This window comes from Glycine max, chromosome 20 (genome assembly GCF_000004515.6).
Source record: "Glycine max cultivar Williams 82 chromosome 20, Glycine_max_v4.0, whole genome shotgun sequence".
In the NCBI taxonomy this organism is placed as follows: domain Eukaryota; kingdom Viridiplantae; phylum Streptophyta; class Magnoliopsida; order Fabales; family Fabaceae; genus Glycine; species Glycine max.
In genome coordinates, this window is record NC_038256.2 from 43539488 (window position 1) to 43560103 (window position 20616).

The 20616-nt window shown below is 33.8% G+C and overlaps 4 protein-coding genes across 4 annotated transcripts; 1 reads left to right on the plus strand and 3 right to left on the minus strand.

Moving 5' to 3' along the window:
* Window positions 1-1295: 1295 nt before the first annotated feature.
* Window positions 1296-2000, minus strand: LOC121174366 (uncharacterized). Its single transcript, XM_041013575.1, has one exon. The coding sequence runs from the start codon at window positions 1998-2000 to the stop codon at window positions 1296-1298; it is 705 nt and encodes a 234-aa protein (XP_040869509.1).
* Window positions 2001-3190: 1190 nt separating this feature from the next.
* Window positions 3191-5697, minus strand: LOC121174314 (serine/threonine-protein phosphatase 7 long form homolog). Its single transcript, XM_041013421.1, has 4 exons — window positions 4846-5697; window positions 4684-4768; window positions 4194-4598; window positions 3191-4112 (listed from the first exon to the last, which is right to left on the minus strand). Exons 1-4 carry the CDS (start codon window positions 5685-5687, stop codon window positions 3432-3434), a joined length of 2013 nt encoding a protein of 670 aa, XP_040869355.1. The 5' UTR covers window positions 5688-5697; the 3' UTR covers window positions 3191-3431.
* A 2748-nt stretch (window positions 5698-8445) lies between these two features.
* LOC100779209 (uncharacterized) lies at window positions 8446-13108 on the plus strand. Its single transcript, XM_041013405.1, has 4 exons — window positions 8446-8560; window positions 8838-10466; window positions 10545-11583; window positions 11786-13108. Exons 1-3 carry the CDS (start codon window positions 8449-8451, stop codon window positions 11543-11545), a joined length of 2742 nt encoding a protein of 913 aa, XP_040869339.1. The 5' UTR covers window positions 8446-8448; the 3' UTR covers window positions 11546-11583; window positions 11786-13108.
* A 2031-nt stretch (window positions 13109-15139) lies between these two features.
* Window positions 15140-19303, minus strand: LOC100779577 (nuclear transcription factor Y subunit B-1). The gene is made up of 7 exons (XM_003556285.5): window positions 19137-19303; window positions 18652-18879; window positions 18348-18477; window positions 17856-17861; window positions 17675-17755; window positions 17497-17535; window positions 15140-15487 (listed from the first exon to the last, which is right to left on the minus strand). Exons 2-7 carry the CDS (start codon window positions 18867-18869, stop codon window positions 15440-15442), a joined length of 522 nt encoding a protein of 173 aa, XP_003556333.1. The 5' UTR covers window positions 18870-18879; window positions 19137-19303; the 3' UTR covers window positions 15140-15439.
* Between the last annotated feature and the right edge of the window lie 1313 nt (window positions 19304-20616).

A 20616-nucleotide genomic window follows, 5' to 3' on the forward strand; every position in this document is an offset into this window, starting at 1 on the left:
ATTTAATTGATTTATGTATGTTACATGCCTGACTTGTATTGCTTTAGGTTTTGTTCAATGTATTTACTTGTTGGTCTTCAATGAAATCGTCAGTTACTTTTTGTTGAATGTGTGCTTCTAATGAAATAAAATTACATTTAGAAGTTGAAATAAATGGAGTGGATCAATCGAGGTTGAGTGACATTGGTGTTGATCGTTAGTTAGAAACGTTAGTGTCTAAGTATTTTGTCTTAGTTTTTTATTTGAAGGGTGAGGGCTAAGTTCTTTTTATTTTATGGTTAGGGCTAAGTTTTTTATTTTAGGGTTAGGGTTAATTTTATAATTGTATGGGGTAGGGTTAGGCCTTATTTTTTATTTGTTGGGGTTAGGGCTAAGGTTGTTTATTTTTGGGTTTAGGGGGAATTTTTTTATTTTAGTGGTTAGGGTTAATTTTTTTATTTGAAGGGTTAGGGTGTAGTTCTTATTTTTTAGGGGTTAGGGCTAAGTTTTTTATGATTTAGGGGTTAGGGTTAAGTTTTTTATTTGAAGGGTTAGGGTTAGTTCTTATTTTGGAGGGGTTAGGCTTATTTTTTTTATTTAGGGTTAGGGTGTATTTCCGAACATTATAGGGTTAGGGCTAAGTTTTCTTATTTTAGGGTTTAGGGTTTATTTTTTTAATGTGTACTTGTAATGAGATAAAATTACATTTAGAAGTTGAAATAAAATTTGTTTTTTTTAATGTGTACTTCTAATGAAATAAAATTACATTTAGAAGTTGAAATAAAATTTCGTTTTTTTAATGTGTACTTCTAATGAAATAAAATTACATTTAGAAGTTGAAATAAAATTTGTTTTTTTTAATGTGTACTTCTAATGAAATAAAATTACATTTAGAAGTTGAAATAAAATTTCGTTTTTTTAATGTGTACTTCTAATGAAATAAAATTACATTTAGAAGTTGAAATAAAATTTGTTTTTTTTAATGTGTACTTCTAATGAAATAAAATTACATTTAGAAGTTGAAATAAAATTTATTTTTTTAAACGGTAAGGGTTTAGTTCTTATTTTTTAGGGTTAGGCTTAGTTCTTATTTTAGGGGTTAGGGTTAAGTCATTTTATTTTAGGGTGTATGGTTATTTTTTTTTATTTTAGGGGTTAGTTCTTATTTTTGAGGGGGTAGGGGGTAGGGAAGGATAGAGGGTTGAATGAGGAATCTGTGCATGAAAATGCAAAAGGAAGTGTCTGGAGAAAAGGAGAAGGATAAAGTGGAGTACTGAAATCCCTGTAGATGCTGGCCAAGACAGCAGGAGCAAGTGCTAGTTTAAGCCCTCTTGCAAAATGGTTGTATATGATCTACCAGGGAAAACAAACCTCGACAACCACAAAGACAAGAACGCCTCATGCTCCACTCGGCTCTCGTTACTCATGAAATGCTTCATCCATGGAGTATGATCCGCCCTTCTGGCCTTAGATTTGAAAAACATCCTAAAAACTCCTATAAGTTTTTGTTCTATTTCCCTTTCCTCACCACTCACAAGAGGGCTAGAAATAGGAGCTCCCATAACAGAGTAACCCCAACAAACTTTCATATCCTCCAATGTTATCGTTGCTTCTCCCCAAGGAAACACAAACGTGTTGGTCTTAGAACACCATCTTTGTGCAAGCTCAATGATCAACTCATCATTCCTACGGATTTGAAAAGTTGAAGCTTTGATTGCCTGGTCTATCCCAGCTTTCATCCACACACATTCATACTTGTGTTGCATTTGTTGGACCCATGTATTCCATTCTGCACTTGGGTAATGCCACCCTTTGTATCTTACTTCAAGCAACTTCGCGTGGTCCGAATTGACAGTGGCTGTTCTTCCAGAAGAGAACATGGAATGAGGAAGAGTTGCCGAGTCTTCCACGCAAGGTTTGATGAAATAAGCAGTTCTGTGAACTGGGTTTTCACCGGATAATGGTGAAACCATGAGTTGTTCATCTTTGACTTGGATGATGGGGTCCTCTGATGACTCCATTGTAGAGTAGTTGCTGAAGGAAGGGAAGGATAGAGGGTTGAATGAGGAATCTGTGCATGAAAATGCAAAAGGAAGTGTCTGGAGAAAAGGAGAAGGATAAAGTGGAGTACTGAAATGTGAAAACAGGAGGTAAAACTGGATTCGCGAAGTACGAGGAAGAGAATTCGAAACGTTCATACTATTATACTTCCGCCATTACAATGTATTGGCATTAAAGAAAAATTACTAAAATATATTTTCGATCTCAATGAATATTTAATTTTTTATTTGTTTTATAATAATTTTTTTTGTTGTGTCTTTAATCAAATAATATATTTTTTTCTTTGACATTTTTTAACTCGTAATAAATTATTAAATTTTGTGTTTATTTTTTGATAATTTTTTCATTTATTATTAATTTTTTTTTAAAAAAAAATAATAACAAATGAATTTCTTTTACTAGAAAGTAAAAATAAAATTTGTTAGTTTATAAGGAACTAAAAAAAAGTGTATAGGACCACAATAAAATTTTTGTTTTATTGTAGAAAAAAATAAAAATAAATAAATTATAGAAAACATAAAATTAAGGTATTTATTAAGAATTATAAATTGTTTTTCCCTTTAAATATATTTTCAGGTTAAATGTCCAACAAATCTAACTTCAGATAAAAAAAGGAGCAATGTTATAATTTTATACAAAAACAAAACAAATGAAATTTTTTACAAGAACAAACAACAAACTTTGGATATATATAAGAAAAATATATTTTAATCTTTTAATTAAGTATCACATCTTAAGTTTTTCAACCATTAATAATCGGTTAATATTTATAAATGATACATTAATAGAGTAATTAATTTCCATTATACACGGGTTAGGGTTAGTTCTTATTTGTTAGGGATATATGGCTATGTTTTTTATTTTAGGGTTAGGGTTTAGTTCTGAACATGTTAGGGGTTAGGGTTATATTTTTATTTTAGGGGTTAGGGTTAGATCTTATTTTTTAGGGTTAGGGTTAGGTTTTTTATTTTAGGGTTTAGGGTTAGGGTTAGGTTTTTTATTTTAGGGTTAGGGTTTAGTTTTGAACATGTTAGGGGTTAGGGTTATATTTTTATTTTAGGGGTTAGGGTTAGATCTTATTTTTTACTGTTAGGGTTAGGTTTGTTATTTTAGGGTTAGGGTTTAGTTCTGAACATGTTAGGGGTTAGGGTTAGTTTTTTACTTTAGGGGTTAGGGTTAGTTCTTATTTTTTAGGGTTAGGGTTAGGTTTTTTTATTTTAGGGGTTAGTTTTTGAGTTTTATTTGGTTTACGGTTCATTGATTATTATAGTTTGATACGCGACATAAATATTATCCATAAGTAAGCCTTAATAAACTGAATATCATACATTACGCCATGAATGTCAAATTACAAATATACAACAAAGGCTTAATAAACGAAGACATGCAAATCATTCATTTTGGTGTCCGTGATGTCGTGAGGATGTGCCACATGGTCGATCCCATCTTCGTGCTTGGCGATCAGGATTTCTTCTGCCCCGATGCCTCCCCGCTTCTTCTTCGTCAGCCTCCGCAGAAAATGCGTGCCGCAAATCAACACCGAATAAGTCACCCGTATTAGGTATTGGTCCCGGTACATTCCATTGTGTTCCTAACGGGGCATTAGGTGTTGGAATTGGGCCATGATATTGCTGTGAAGGGGTCATTGTGGGCCATGAAAAATGAGCTTGTGTTTCCGCAACACCACCGAACGATTGCTGGCTTGCAGAAGTATCAGTGTGATGACCCTGAAAAGGATATTGATACATCTGGGTCGGATACTCAGCAAATGTTTGTGGCGTGTAATACATTCCATGGCCACGCTCCGCCATTTGTTGGGAATATTCTTCCGCTTCAACAATGTCCCTTCTTCTGTCTATCCCCTGAGTTTCAATACTTGACTGAAGCATGTGAAACTGTTGTGCAGGAAATTGACGCTCTGATGCGGGACCATGTGACACTGGCTCAGTGACTCTCTCTTGCTCTTCGGATAAAATTGTAATTTTTTCCACATAAGGCACGAGATCATCAAATGTGCATGTATTCCTCCCTTGAGGAGACACCATGTATTGTAATGCCTCCGCAACTTCACCCTGCATTTATAAGGGTAAGAAAATTAATGGCCATCATTAAATAAAAGTTCAAGTTAAAATTTGAAAAAAATTTAAAAATACCAATGTAGCCGTCTTTGCATTTGCTGGGTCAACAAACATCTTTGTCTTTCGCCTATACCAGACCATGTAGTCCGAGTTAAAACTCAATAGGCCTTCTTGTCGGGGATAAGCGTCGACCCTAAATGCATGGCGATTATTCCACTGATCAATCATTGGGGCGAACAATTGCCCCCAATTTTCGTCATGTTTCCCTTTCAATGTTATGCCATGAATGTTTAAGGGTTGTGAAGGAGACTCTGGAATTGGCTGTTGCATCCCAAATTGTCTCAATACTCTGTCCGGTTGGTGCCACTCAATAACTTGGAAACAAATTAGTGGCACCACCGCGTACCACGCGAGACTTCCGACTAAACAAACGGGAGGCAACAGTGATATTACGGTTGATGGGTACGGCTCCCACACAAACTGCATATAACAACATAGTTATGAACATTTTAGTAAAATAACACATATAATTTTTTATTTTACAAATAGAATAACATCTTCTTACCTCATGACGTTTCATAATATCTAACTTGCGACGAAAAACTCTCACATCATCATTGCCGATATGTTGGTTTCCACGTCGCAGCCACCTACAAAGATTAAAATTTAATATATGCTAAAACCATTTATTCTATTGAAATGAAAGACGCTGCTAAAAATTACTAACCTATGCCCCAGTGGTGTATTTTCTACTTGGGAAGGAGTCCTCTTTGGAGCCAAGGTTGGACATCGTTCCCATGCCCACATTTGTAGTAAGATGCACATACCTCCGATTGATTTAGTTTTATAATCGGTGGCATTGCACATCTCTCTGTATAGAAAACCAAGTACGGCAGCTCCCCATGCATATCTGCCACATTCTTCAAAGTCACGTAAAAATTGAAGGTATCTTAGCGAAACTTTGTTACTGCTTTTATCAACGAACAAGACACCTCCAATGAATCTCAATATCCATGCACGGGCAAACCTTCGTACTTGTTCTTCGTCGTCGTCATTATTTATTTGGGCAAAATGGTGAGCCAGCCAACTTAATTTAACCACACTACCTCTAATTTCATCTTCTTGTGGTCTGACTCCCAATAATTCCTCACATAAATCAGCCCAATCAAGATTTGTTGGACCGATTAATGGTAAACCATCCACACTTATACCTAACAATACAGAGACGTCTTGGAGAGTAATAGTACATTCTCCGCATCTCATGTGAAAGGTATGTGTTTCTGGCCTCCATCTTTCAATCAGAGCACTAATTAATGAGGCATTTATTTTTAAGTACCCCATCTTGATAATCCAGGCGAAACCAGATTGTAGAAGAAAAGGAAAAATTTGCTCAGGAATTTGTTCTTCCCCTTGATACGTGGGGACAGCTCGTCTGATATGTAATTTCCTATCTTCTTCCCCATTCCAAACATGTTCTGAAACATGTTTAGGTTGCATCCATAATACATCAGCATCGATGGGACCAGACTTAATGTTAACATGTGATGAAGATGATGATGAAGATGCCATTGCTACTACAAAAAAAAAATATAATACATTATTTGTAGATAATATAAATTAAATTAAACTACACACATTTATAAAAACATTATTAAATATCTAACAATAAATTTGAAAAAAATCAAACTCGCCAATTTTTAATATATTCTATACATAAATTAAAATACATGTGAACAAAACTTTAAATAAATAATTTTTTTTCTACAATTAAAAAAAATAATTTAATAAAATATGGACTAACAAATTATTTATAATACAAACAAATATTGAAATGCAAAAAATTATTTAAAAATATATATACAAAAATTATAATAATGTACAATCTATCATATATTTAATAACATAAATTTTCTAAAACAATTAATATTAACCTACAAACTAAAACTAACAGTGATCATATATATATATATATAACTAAAATCTAAAAACTAAAAATTATTAACTCAAACAATATTAACTTATTAATTCATTTATTTAAAACTATACTATCTATATATAACATACAAAAATATATAAGACACAAAAATATAACACTAATAAAACAAATTTACGCATCTCTAATATTAGAATTATTTATTTACGTGTAACATGCTTAATATTATAAAAACTAAAAATTTATGTCTACCTAAAATTTATAAATATGTATGCTAATATTAATTTATACATAATATTTCTACCTTATCTAATATTAAGTGTGTGCCTAATATTTCTAAGGCTAATATTAAGTGTGTCGGAACGTTTGGCTGTGGCTTACTAAAATATCATATATATACTACAAACTAACCTTCAAATATATACTACAAACTAATAACAGCATACTTATTTTTATACAAACTAATCTTCAAATATATATTACAAATCTAAAAATATATACTACAAACTAAATAATATTTTTATACTAACTAACCTAACCTACTCTTCAAATATCTGTTACTACATAAAAATTAATAACAAATAACAGCATACTTATTAATTTATTAATAATACTAACTAACCTAACCTTACAATACCTATTAATCTTAATTAACCTAAACTTACAATACTTATCTAGCTAACCTATTATTTTAAAAATATTAACAAACAGAATATATAAATCACTTATCTAGCTAACCTGTTATTTAAGAAAATCACTTACCAGCCAATTAGAAATTATGAACTATGGAAGAAAAAAACTCAGCAAGAGCAAGCACCAACAGCAAGCACGCAGAACACTCAAGAATGGAGAAAAGAAAGGTAGTAGAAGAAAAGAAATGTGAATCCAAAGTTTACGTTCAACTTATTTTATAGGAAAAAAGCGTATACAATGGTCAAAAGCTCTCTGTATCCCTAAACCCTATGCTGCATCCCTATACAATGGAGAGCAGAAACAAGCCCTGCAAGCCTGAAAAGTTCACGTGACATGGCTGTCTCGCCAGCACCTTGGGCGAGTCCTGCACTGACATGGCTGTCTCGCCAGCACCCTGGGCGAGACCCACTGCACTGCCAATCCCGCCAGCCCTTCTGGCGGCAAGCCTGTAGCCCTATCTCGCCATTGCGATGGGCGAGTCCCACTTCTCACTCCTACGTGGCCTATGTCGCCACTAGCAGGGGCGATACACCCCTCTCTCCTGCTTTGCCGCCACTGGCAATGGCGGGTTGAGCCTTGCCGCCAGTGGCAATGGCGTTTTCCGCCTAAAAACCAACCCCCTCCGTCATTAGTTTTAAAACAAACCCTTATACGTAAATAGTTTGTAAAATAAGACCCCCTTGGTAAATTTGCCGCAAGTTGCTAGTTATTTTGATTAATATTCTTTATTTTGTTAGTCATAGTAGTACTAAATTAATTAGAGTTAATGAGAAAGACTAAAAAAGAATACAGGAAAAAAATGTGAGGATCTAAAAGTAGCAATAAAAATATTCTATATTATTATACTTTTTAATAAAAATATTTTGCTTTTATTCTTTAATCCGTAAGACATGATTAACATTTTTCATAAAGGAACGAGAAAAAAACACATTTAATACAATCTTGTAAGGAGGTAATTTTAATGGGATAAGTCTACATGTGTGTTTGTATGCTTTTAAAAGTAAGTTTAAGAATAAAATTAGTTTGAAACTACGATTAGTTATTTTTCAAAACTACGTTTCAGAGTAAATATTTATCTGAATACTCAATTTAAAAAAATAAGATTTGTGCACAAACGTAGTAAATTTAGAGTAATTATAAACCAAATAATTTTTAAGATTATATAGACATTAAAAATTGCAAAATTATTATGTGAAATTTTAAGAAATAGAGGTGTCAATATATTTTGTTCCTATAATTTTTATCTTTTCAGGTTAAATTCTATATAATTTTAGTTTCTATTTTTTGCTTAAATATATTCCAAGTTCTTGTAAAAATGATTTTTTCTTATTTTAATCTTTGTAAAATAATAATATATTATTTCATAATTTAAGTTTCTAATTTTTGCTTAAATATATTCCAAGTTCTTGAAAAAAATGATTTTTTCTTATTTTAATCTTTGTAAAATAATAATATATTATTTCATAATTTTTAATATAACTCCAGAAATAATTATTTATTTATTTATTTTAATCAGTGTATTAAAAGACACTTGTTATTAGGACTCTTCCTTTATTTACCTTCTAATTCTAATTTATTATTAGGCTGGAAAAAGATAAAAAATCTCCTTTTGGCTTCAGTCATATTTCGAACAGAGTTAGTCTATCACCTATTGGATATGAGACACATACGTGATTTCTAATAATAATAATAAAAAAAAAAGACATGCTTATGTCAATCCACACACCACTATTTTATATTTCTCCAATTTTCCAAAATCTAGTGCCCACGACCACCAAAATTCGAGCAAGCTTTCTCTCCCCTAGGATCCAACCTGGTACTCAACACTTTCCTGTTTTGTTTTTTCTTCCTTTTATTTGGACTTTTTGTCGTTCATTTCTTCGACGGGCATCAAAATTTGAATCTTTATTTTCTATCTCTGTGTGCCATAGGCAATTTTATGCAGTTTTCCCATATGTTTTTTTTGCTTTATGCCAAAGTTTTTTGGTTGAGGAAAGAGATTTTTTAACTTCCTAACATGTTTTCAGTGTTTAAATAGCTTTTACATGGAAGAAGCACACTTGTAAAACAATTGTCTGCTTGTTGAATTTCAGAATCCACGTTGACCCATATTGAAAGCATGGATGGTGAAAGAGAAACCCTAGAGGAGCCTATAGAAAAGGAGGGATCTTTGGTTGGGGATGGGAAGGACCTAAAGGTGGGGGTTTTGGGTTCTGATTTGTGCATAGAAGGTGTTGTTTGCACTCGTGAGCGTGATGCTGAGCTGAATGGTGATGTGGGTTTTGATGGATCAAAAGAGGAGGGTAAAGGTGTGGATCCTTCAGGTGGAGAAGCTGCTGAGGCTCTTGGTGAGGATTCTCAAGTTTTGAGATCCTTAGAAAGTAAGAGCGTGAATGAGATTGCTGAGTTAGATGGAAATGAAGCTACCTTGAAAACATTGGATGAGCAGAAGAACATTGATGACAAGGAGGTCAATAAGTTAGTGGAGAAAGAAGCAATTAGTGATGTTATTCAGGCTGAGCCAGATGTTACGCAAAGCATTAAAGAACATGCTGGGGATCTTGGTGAAGGTTCTCAAGTTGTGAGGTCCTTAGAAGGTAAGAGTGAGAATGAGACTGCTGAGTTGGATGGAAATGATGTCACCTTGAAAACATTGGATGAGCAGAAGAACATTGATATTCAGGTTGAGTCGGATATTAGTCAAAGCATTGAAGGGCAAGCTGGCATTGCTGAGCAGGTTGGTTCACAAGGAGAGCAGGAAATTGAAGGTGAAAAACTTGATGATGCTAAACAGCGAAAACCAACACATGGAAGAGTTGCAAAGCATGTGTCAAATAAAAGTTCAGGAAACATTCTTCAAGCAAGTTATCAGCTGCCAAAGGAAAAATCTGAGTTTTCTGTGTATGATATGGTTTGGGGTAAGGTGAAAAGCCATCCGTGGTGGCCAGGGCAGATATTTGATCCCTCGGATTCGTCTGTGGAGGCAAAGAAGCATTTAAAAAAGGACCGCCATTTGGTTGCGTATTTTGGGGATAGAACATTTGCTTGGAATGAGTCATCTCAGCTAAAGCTCTTTAGGACTCATTTCTCTAATGTTGTAAAGCAGAGCAATTCAGATGCATTTCAGAATGCAGTAGATTGTGCTTTGGATGAAGTCGGGAGATGTGCAGAATTTGGGTTAGCATGTTCCTGCATACCTAAAGATACTTATGACGAGATTAAGCTCCAAACTGTTCAAAACACTGGGATTCGAGAAGAACTAAGTTTCACACGCAGAGTGGATGAATCTTTAAATGCTAGTTCCTTTTCACCTGAGAACATTTTGGAATACTTGAAAACTCTATCCGAGTTTCCAACTGGTGGCTTTGATCGATTGGAGCTTTTAATTGCTAAGGCTCAGTTGCTTGCTTTCTATCGTTTGAAGGGTTACTCTTGCTTGCCTGAGTTGCAATATTGTGGAGTTGTGGATAATGACACTGATGCCTTCTTAATTAAGGACTTAATTAAGGGCTCTGATAAAAGTTTGAGTGAAGTTAATAAGCATGCAACTCATGCGAGTAAAAAAGGTCAAACTGGTGCTGGAAATTTGAAGACAGCAAATGGCTCCTGTCTCAAACGCAAACATAATTTGAAAGATGATTTATATCCAGAAAAGAAGAAAATAATTTTGTCAGAAGCAGCAGGTGGGACTCCAGATTCTTCACTTGGTAATTATCAGCCAGGTGATGCCACTGATAATCTGATTTCTCCTGCCTCTTCCAAGAAAAGGAAGACTATTGATCACTGTGCTGGTGTTTCAGGGATGAAAGATAGGAGAAAAACAATTTCCCTTGCCAAAGTTTCAAATACCATAAATCAATCATTTAAGATTGGTGAACGTATTCTAAGGGTTGCTAATCAACTTACTGGACCACCCTCCTCTATGTTGAAGTGTTCTGGAGACAGGACTCAAATGGAAGATGGAAGTGCTGATGGTTTTCCAGGGAATGGATCTGATGTCTTCTCCCCTAATCCTGAGAAGACTCAGAAGTCAAGCTTCACTGTTCCAACGGAATATTCATCTCTAGATGATTTGCTACATTTACTTCAGTGGGTAGCACATGAACCCCTGGGAGATTATAGTTCCCTGAATGTTATAGTGAGCTTCTTCTCTGATTTCAGGAATTCAATAATCGTGGCCAATGATTCTGGAAAAGAAAATTTTCCTACAAAGAAAGTTGGTGCTAAAAGGAATAAACGACCTGTGGGTGGATCACCTGAAACATTTGAATTTGATGATCTGAGTCATACACATTGGACTGACATGGGCATCCAGAGTGGTTCTGAAAAACAGCAGTCACAGAGAAGCAGCAGAAGAGACTATCAACATGCCCCTGCTGAGCCAGAAAAACCTTTTATAGTTTATACTCGTAGGTCCTATTCCAGGAAACAATGTTCTGACAGCAATCATGTTGCAGTTCCTGAAAAGCATTCTGGTTGTGCAGATGAGAATTCCCCAGTTGAGCTTGTTTTAAACTTTGCTGAGCTGGATTCTGTTCCCTCAGAAATGCGCCTAAATAAGATTTTTAGGCGATTTGGACCTCTAAATGAATCTGAAACAGAAGTTGATAGAGGGAGCAGCCGGGCTAGAGTGGTTTTTAAGAAGTGTGTTGATGCAGAGGTTGCTTTCAGTAGTGCTAAAAAGTTCAACATATTTGGATCAGTTCTTGTAAATTACAAGCTTAACCATACTCCAAGTACATTATCCAAAGCTTCATCTCTTGCCACAACTCAAGACCAGGAGAACGGAAATGCATCTTGATCCCTCCAATTCTGAACTTAATATGATCTAATTGTTGGGTAAGTAACTTTTTTCTTTCACATGTGCAGTGCTTGATAATTGACTATTTTGTTAGGTGCCCACATGTCCTATGGTTGATGTGATAGTAACTGCATGCTATCCTGATGGAGGATGCAGTAGCATCAATAGAGCATAGGTTGAACATGAAATCATCTTAGTTATTTTCACTCTAGTTTTGATTTGGGACTAATTGTATTGTAGTCTTACTAGGTCATAATTATTTTAGTACCACTAGAATGTTTTTAAGGAAGCATGTCAGCCAACCCACAATCTAGAACAGTGAAGATAAGGAGGAGGATGTATCAAACATTCAGCTTTCAATCTCACCACTTCAAGACAAAAGGAAATGATTTTGCACTTTTGCAGCAAACATCTGAGACTACTAAAGAAAGAAATATGGAAGAAAACAAGGGTATTACTTACTTGAGCAAATGTGCTTAGTGATTTTTAGCTATCACAATACCAATGTATCCTTTGTTAGCTCTATTTACTTAGATATATGTGTCATTACAAAATGAAAGTTTTCAGTCTGGGAGCAGTAGCATTAAAAGCATTAGTTAGATCCATTTGGACATTCAATTGTATATTGGCTTTAAAATGTTGATAAGTAAACGGTCCTGTTTCTTTGGTTTAGCTAGTTTGGGGCCTCCTAATTTAATTGTCACAGTGAACTATAGAGTTGAAAATACTGAAACTTCGGTTTTTGTAAGATTTTCCTGTTTGTTAGTGTTTGCACTGTGCATCTTTTGTTTGATTTGGCACAATTTTGACATGTACTTCAAATGTGATTCTTTCTAGCACCAACCCCATATGATAAGAACAATTGTCAGATTCTATCGTGGAAAACACAGGAATTTGATGAGTGAGATTCTGAGTAATTGTTTATGTAATTTTCTTCTGTTTGAAAAAATTATTCATTGTAATAATGAGTTATTATTGATATTGACACATATGAGATCGCTAATCCTTGCTGGGCTAAGAGGCCTTCTGAGGCCTACTAGGAACTGGCTTAGCTATTCAGTTCGCTCCTCAGGGTGCTTCCTATGCTCGTTGCAGATGATCTCTGTTATCTGCCCATGTCATGCTTGCCAAGGACTCGAGAATATTTTTTAATCAGAAGCTCCTGCATCGAACAGGAATACTTCATAACCGAACTCAAGTATCCTAGCAGTGACTCACTTACATCCAGATTATGACTTGGCCGCAATTTAGTCCAAAAAGTTGATCACATGTGAAGGCACTGGGTAAGCACATCTTTCAATACATTATTACTCCGCAAACTATGCTGCCAGAGTGCTTTTGCAGGTATCTTCCACTTTCATCGTCACAATTAGACCAGTAGATTTCTTCTTATCTCAGAGAGAAGCAAATATAGTAGCCCTACCAATGTTTTGGGTTCTGCTAGATCAGCTACTCTATCAAAAATAAATTCCATTTGCAATTATTCTCATTGTAGGGAGTGATGAAAACAACATGGGAGCATATACAGAACTGAATAAACTGCTGAACCAATTTATTGCTAAATGGCTGCCAAAATAACCGAAATGCTATTTCATCTAGCCATCCATTATTTTGTTGTAGGGTGCATTATTTTATTGCTCGAGTTAACCTTCAATTTGGTCTTCTAAAGTTACGTGCGTTATCACTTTAGTCTTTCAAAAAATTTGATAACCAAAATAGTCTTCCAAACATTTTAACTATTACCATGTTCTTTTTTTAGAGAAAACTATTATCATAATACAACAACAACAACAACAACGCCTTATCCCACTAGGTGGGGTCGACTACATGGATCAACTTCCGCCATAATGTTCTATCAAGTACCATACTTCTATCCAAATCATTAAGTTCGAGATCCTTTTTTATAACCTCTCTTATAGTCTTTTTGGGTCTTCCTCTGCCTCGAATTGTTTGTCTTCTCTCCATCTGGTCTACTCTCCTCACTACAGAGTCTACCGGTCTTCTCTCTACATGCTCAAACCACCTAAGTCTATTTTCCACCATCTTCTCTACAATAGGCGCTACTCCAACCCTCTCTCTAATAACTTCGTTTCTAATTTTATCCTGTCGAGTCTTACCACACATCCACCGCAACATCCTCATCTCCGCTACACCTACTTTATTCTCATGTTGGCTCTTGACCGCCCAATATTCTGTTCCGTACAAAATCGTCGGTCTTACCGCAGTCCGATAAAACTTTCCCTTTAGCTTGATCGGTACCTTTGCATCACATAACACCCCCGATGCTTTTCTCCATTTCATCCATCCTGCTTGAATGCGATGATTCACAAATTAATACCGTAAAAAATTATTGTTACCAAAATTTATCTTTTAATGAATTTTTGTCACCACCTTAGTCTTCATTTTAGACATTTAAGAGATTATTTTAATGACATTAAGTTTTATTTCCATAACATGTACAATTATCTCTGGAAGGTATCTAAGGTAAAAAAAATAATACATAGATAATTGTACATGTATTGGAAAGTTGACTACACTATATTTTATACATTTAATACTATACCGTCTTAAAATATTTTAATAATTTATAAAAAGTATTAAAAAAAAGTCATTTTATAATAAATTTAATAAGGAATCTGATTAAGGAAATAAATATAAATATTGTAAAGAGGATGTAAAACTACTGAGTCATTCGAAACATGTTAAAAAACACTTGAGAAAATAATTCTTTTGAATTTTTTAAATTAAGTTTTTGATTAAAAACGTTTACAAATATTACAAACATAAAATAAACTAATTTGAACAAGTATATACTTTTTTTTTTTTAAAAAAAGATTCTCTTGATGAACCGAGTACATGAGTCTATGTATGGTGAACATTGAATTCACAAAATTCCCACGTCTAGAAATAAATCTGAAACAACATATGAAAACCAATGAGCATAACCAGAACTGTATAGGATAGTGCAACCATTACCAAGACTCATACAATTGTGAAAAACCAAGATAAGTTAAAAAGTCGTGTAGCAAGTCGTCTTTTTTTTTTTTTTTTTTTTATAACTGTGTAGCAAGTCTTTTACATGTAACCTATGAAATTAACAATTAACATTTGTAACATTATAAACATGAATGATACAACCTCAAACATGTCGATTATTAATTTAAGTAATTATGCTAAGCAATACTACTCAAGTATTTTTTTATCTTCCTTAATCGTGTCAAGTTTTTTTTATCAGTAAGAAAGGTAAAGGGAGGAGGACTGCAGACAGTTCCTTCAGCATCTGCTGTTAATCCAGCAAAACCAACAATTGATGAGACTTGTCTCCCAACTTTGCAAGGCTGTCCGCACACGCATTCCCTTCTCGGTAAGTTTGCTTGAACTTGAGAACCCAAGGATAAGAGGCAAAAGATCTTATCTTAGAAATATATCCAATGGTGCAAAAACTTGATTTTTAAAATATAAACAATTTTATAGCATCACCCAAACTTTTAGGTTTCTATTATGAATTTTCTAGATGAATAACAAGTGAATATTTTTTAAATCATTGAGAGAAGCAAACTATTTGGCCTAAACTAAATAAAGTAACAAATGCAGTGTCTGCAAATATTATATATTATATAATAATCTAAAGAAAACTCTAAAAGCAAGTGCTTCTCACCCTGACAAGCTACATGGCGAATCACTAGCATAACCCTAAACACATCTCTCCCTTGAGTAGGTATTACAAAGCTAAATAAGACATGTATTAATAAAAATCTACATTAGTACCGTAACAAAATTCTGACACCCTTCTACACGAGAACCTAAATATTAAATCACCAGACAATTGTTTCCACCCATGCCATGCGTACAAGCATTAAAGGGAAATAAATAAGATGCGTAGAAGCATCTAAACTATTCATGGCTTTGCATTGAAGGCATAACCAGATGTTGTGGTTGCACCTGCAAATCCCAACAGATTAAAAAAAATGGCATTAGTCTTAAGAGAGGAAGTAGAAGAGATGTTCTTAGCATATAACGGAAGAAAACAAAGAAATCACACTTTATTCACTTGAACAAGTATTTGAATTCCTATGCCCAAACAATCTTATCTGTTAAAAACACCATGATCAACAAAACAAGTAGAACTCAGGATGAAGCAGGAAAAAACAAAAACAATACTGAGCAATCTATTTTTGCCATTATGAATTATATTTTGGCTTATGTAAGATAACTATCATCCTAGACTTTAGCTTAATGACAACATTAAGACATGTATTCAGGTAATTAGCAAGTGATTTCCAATTCAGGCACCACAAGAAACCTGAAATAACTAATGCCTTGTAATTAATGCCGAAAGGTTATGTCTTGGCACTATGTTTGAACATAAGCCAACTTTGGAAAGAAACCATCTCATAACCTTATGTTCACAGACTCCAATGAACCCATCCCATATTTTATTTATAGAAAGGGCTAAAGAATTATTATATTTTTCTATATCTTCCACAAAGTGCCTGCAAATTTAGGACAGTCATCATTCAACCCTACCATAACTCACTTGTGAACAGATCTGGGGAGTTTTACAGAGGATGGAGTGGGTAAACATGTGCACAGAACTTCACCATAATGTTCAATGAGGAGAAACAATAGACTAACAGAGAGGGGAGAAGAAATTTGAAAAAGAGAGAGAAAGGGGATAATATTAGGAGGGGGAAAATAACCAACAAGGTCCAGCATAGTTAGTAGATAGTTGGGTTTCTTAAACATGTTGTCAAGGGTTCAATTCCTAACCACGTGTACGGAGAAGACTTTATTGGTGATCTCTACCCTACAAAAGGAATTAGTCTCCTAAAACATAAGCTTGTAAATCAAAGTACATGGCCAAGAAATCCAATTTTTAAATAAAAAGCTATTATTCAATGGAAGTCTCAAATCCCTAGGACAACTCAGATAACTGCACATTTCGTGTGGGTGACTGTGTGTGTGCATCAAAGGTATTCCTCAGCTGACAACTAACGACCAATTCCTTTCAAGATGAAAAAATCACTGAAGTGGGTACAACCCCATGGTTATGAGTTATGACATTTTTAAGTGAATTTTAATTTTTAATATTATGAAATTATGCATATTGTTATTTTTTTTAATATTATACTAAAAAAATTAATTATTGCCAGTTCAACCAACGTTAGACCTTGAACCTTTAACGAGTGTCTTTACCAATTCAATGATCAATCCAGTTTTAAAAACATGTCTCTAACAAAAAAAAAAGGTTTTCCAAGAACCCGAAGTTGCGTCAATAATATAAAGGCAATTGAAACTCTCAGGCAACTAAAATGAAAAAAAAAAAAGTAACTCCCTTTAAAAGCACAAGAGTGTGGAACACAAGATAATCCATCAACAATTTCCTATCCCTTTCCAAGTTTAAGGGTAAGCTGACACACTGAAAACATATTGTATTTTTACGGGGGTTTGCCAAATATGCAGAGGGATTGAGCAGCCTTATGCCATTGATGCTTTTCATTATTCTTAATTGCTTTTTTTTTTCTTTATGGAGTATCCCTTACCCACCAAATTCATTGTAATTTTCTTTTCTGTCTTAGTGATTTTTTTCTTTTATCTAAAATAAAACTTGTAAAACCACTTTATCTCTATGCAATAGAACAGAGAATGTGTGTGTAACTGACATCACACATTATTACGTTGTGGCTGATCTCTTTTGTCTTCACATTATCATGAGTTTATGACATCCAGAGCTTGAGGAAATAAATGTTAATGTCCCACACTTTCACTGGTTTGGCACATTGTCAGAAGGGATTAAGTAAACACATAACACTATAATGCCATGCAATGATTAAGTAAACATCTAGTAACACTATATTTTCTGAATCTCCATAATTGAGCTTGCATGTGTTAGCTAAAAAAATAATTTGAGCATTCATGCATTCAAGAGAGATGAAAAGAAAGAGTATTACCTGCAAACCAATATAGTTCAGCGAACCCTGATGAACAAGCTGCCATAAACATAAACCAACAACGCAGACAAAGTGCATATTAACTAATGAAGCAAACCATATTTAAATCAACAAAATACCACAAGAATAAAATTTGTTAAAGCAAAAACAAAACTCCAAAAAGGTTATGCAACCACACCTGAGAATTTTGACCTGCAAGGCCAACTTGATCTGGTGTAGCAGATCCATCACCACTTCTAGCAGATCCTTTAGTGTCACCCTAAAAGAATTTGTCTTTGCAAACATTAACATTTCCATTGGCAAAATTGTCCAAGATAAATAACAAAATAACACAATTAAGCCAAGGGGAATTAACTAACCTCCGCCTGTGATATCGTGGACATTTCAAAATCACCAACCAAATAAAAAGAAGAAGAAAGGGTCAGATAATTATAAAGCCATAAGGAACATTATCAAACCTTCAGCATTAAAAGGAAGGGAGGAGGATAAGAATTGCACAGATCCAGTAGTTTAAAAGGTTTCCCACCCACCCGGTTCATCTAACCAAACACCAAACCGCACCTCAAGAGGGAAAAGGAAATGAAAACTAGGAAGTTTGTGTAATTTCACAAAACCTCAGAAGTAGTTAGTGTAATTTACTCAAGAATAAATTTGTCTTTTGTGTGTATATCTGGATTCTACACTTCCAACAGAGCTAGATGCATCAGACAAGCCTTTAATTTAGATTATTCCAATTGTCTCCTCATGTTCTAACATATATCCTTGTGATGTATTTAAATCAACGAAAAACAAAATTTGACAGAAACCCTCAAAAACTATACCAAGAAAAAAGGAAGCAAAAGAAAAATTACCTCTCTGTACCTAGCCAGGTACACCTTAAGCGGCTCTATGTAGTCTTCAAATCCTAAAGTGGCCATGGCCCATAGCAAATCGTCTCCATTGATTGTCTTTCTCTTCTCCTTCTGGCATTTCTCACTCGCCCTGCACGCCGAAATAAACACGTGGGTGGAATTCAGAAATAAACAAATTCTCAGAAACCCTCAATCCCCAAAAAATAAAAATAAAAAACTGCAATCATCCATTAAAAAAAAAAAGACATTTTGAGCTAAATAAAAACAAAACATTTGATATGGATATGTATAGTTGCTAACTGACTCGCTGGTAATGAAGCTGATGAACTCAGAAACGCATTCCTGCATGGTGTCTTTGGCATCCTTTGCAATCTTGCCGTTGGGAGGCAGAGCCTTCTTCATAATGCGGCTGATGTTGGCAATCGGGAGGTACCGGTCCTGCTCCCTCGCGCCGGACGACGAACCGCGCGGGCTCTGCTCGCCCCCACTCTCATGAGTCGGGCTCGGTGGCGCATCCGACATCTCACAAACCCTACAAATTACAATGCAAATATATATATATATATATATATATATATATATATATATATATTCGATAAAGAAAACAATCAATGCAATGCACCTTTTTCTGGATGATGTTTATAGAGACGTGTATGTATGGCAGATGAGAGGGAAGTAAAAATTGAGGGGGGGGATTAATTGGCGATGGAAAGGGAACGGTGGTGACTGAGATCCAAAAAAATTGACATGGATGGACCAAGTTTAACAGAAGAGGATAAAAATTATTACCGGTGAGAGTGAGAGAGTCAGAAGGAGAGAGGTAGAAGTGGTGGTTTTTGTATTTGGCGCGACAAGGACAGCGATGATTGGTGGAATCGATTTACAAAAACAAATCTAAGCAGACAATGCAAGACATGGAACAAAGAAGATACTCATTTCCACTATTTTTACCTAACTTCAATATCCACCCTTCATCTTTTTTTTTTTTTCTTCTTCTTTCATTTGTATAACAAAAAATATGTGATTTAAAGAGAGGTTTTCTGTTTATTTTTTAATTTGATTATAATTTACTAGTTGTTTAAAGATTTTTATATATTATTAATTTCATTATTAACTATAAATGTATGATAAAATTTTAATTTTTATAATAATTGCAAGTCCATTTAATTATTGTTTTAGTTCTTCAATTCAAGGTTCCTAATTTACTAGTTCCTTAAATTAAAATTTGTTTTTGTGGTTATTAAATTTTGAACATTATTTCTTTTTACTCTCTCTTGGGTATGTGTCAAAGAAAAATAATAAATAAATAATTCGTAATGTTTTTTAGTTATTAGAATTTATTTTTTATTTTTTATTTTTAGCCCTCAAAATTTTCATTTTGAAATCATTACAAATGATCAATGTATTGATATTTGTTTGATGCCTACTCATAAGCTGAATTCAAAAAAGAAAATTTTAATTTGAGAGACTAAAAAAACATATCCTGAAATTGAACAACTAAAACAATAATAAAGTATTATAAGTTATACATGATAGGTCAGTAAAAAAAGTCATATTATAATTTTTAATTAGGCTTAAATATTTATTTTTTCCATGTAAACTAAAATTTACATTATTTGTTTCTTAAATTTGTGAAATATTTTTTTAGACCCTTTGGGCCGTTTTTAGCAATTTAAATGCATAATTTATAACAGTTTTTTTTTTACTACAATAAAGACAAAAAATGTTTTATGAATTTGAAGGACTAAAAAATAAACATTTTAATTTGATAAACTAAAAAACAAAACTTTAAATTTAAGATAAATCATCTTATATAATAAATTTATTAATTTTTAAAACAATTAGTTTATGTTTATATATACCAACAAACTCATTTATTTCTTTAAGTAGTTGGTCAATAATATAAAATGTAAAATGGTGAAAATAATAGAACAAACGAGAGAGTTAGTTGACTTTTTAATAGTATGAACCACAAATTTAAAAATTAAATTGATTTGATAGTAATAAAAATTAATGAATCACTTATGAAGATAGACAATTTTAATAGTACGAAGATAGACAATTGATCATCTGACCGGATCAATCTAATTAATGAAACACTTATGTTATTAGCTCAGTGTGACCTAATAAGACTTATTTTTATTTTTGGTTCAACAGCAAATCTGGATTAATGTAACCGGGTCATGCTTTAATATTATTGTAATTTTTACGCGTGGTCCCCACAAGCTTTGCGCATACTGATGCACTTTTCTACAAGGTTGCTACACTC

What these genes read in the sequence shown, in the direction of transcription:
- LOC121174366 (XM_041013575.1), bottom strand. Translation starts at nt 2,000, where the DNA reads ATGGAGTCATCAGAGGACCCCATCATCCAAGTCAAAGATGAACAACTC.
- LOC100779209 (XM_041013405.1), top strand. Translation starts at nt 8,449, where the DNA reads ATGCTTATGTCAATCCACACACCACTATTTTATATTTCTCCAATTTTC. An exon ending in CTCCCCTAGGATCCAACCTG is followed by an intron (nt 8,561 to 8,837) that starts GTACTCAACACT and finishes GTTGAATTTCAG; the next exon opens with AATCCACGTTGACCCATATT. An exon ending in ACTTGGTAATTATCAGCCAG is followed by an intron (nt 10,467 to 10,544) that starts GTGATGCCACTG and finishes CTGGTGTTTCAG; the next exon opens with GGATGAAAGATAGGAGAAAA.
- LOC100779577 (XM_003556285.5), bottom strand. Translation starts at nt 18,869, where the DNA reads ATGTCGGATGCGCCACCGAGCCCGACTCATGAGAGTGGGGGCGAGCAG. An exon ending in ATCAGCTTCATTACCAGCGA is followed by an intron (nt 18,478 to 18,651) that starts GTCAGTTAGCAA and finishes TTCGGCGTGCAG; the next exon opens with GGCGAGTGAGAAATGCCAGA. An exon ending in TTGCAGGTCAAAATTCTCAG is followed by an intron (nt 17,536 to 17,674) that starts GTGTGGTTGCAT and finishes TGTTTATGGCAG; the next exon opens with CTTGTTCATCAGGGTTCGCT.
- LOC121174314 (XM_041013421.1), bottom strand. Translation starts at nt 5,687, where the DNA reads ATGGCATCTTCATCATCATCTTCATCACATGTTAACATTAAGTCTGGT. An exon ending in ATATTATGAAACGTCATGAG is followed by an intron (nt 4,599 to 4,683) that starts GTAAGAAGATGT and finishes TGTTATATGCAG; the next exon opens with TTTGTGTGGGAGCCGTACCC. An exon ending in ATGCAAAGACGGCTACATTG is followed by an intron (nt 4,113 to 4,193) that starts GTATTTTTAAAT and finishes TTATAAATGCAG; the next exon opens with GGTGAAGTTGCGGAGGCATT.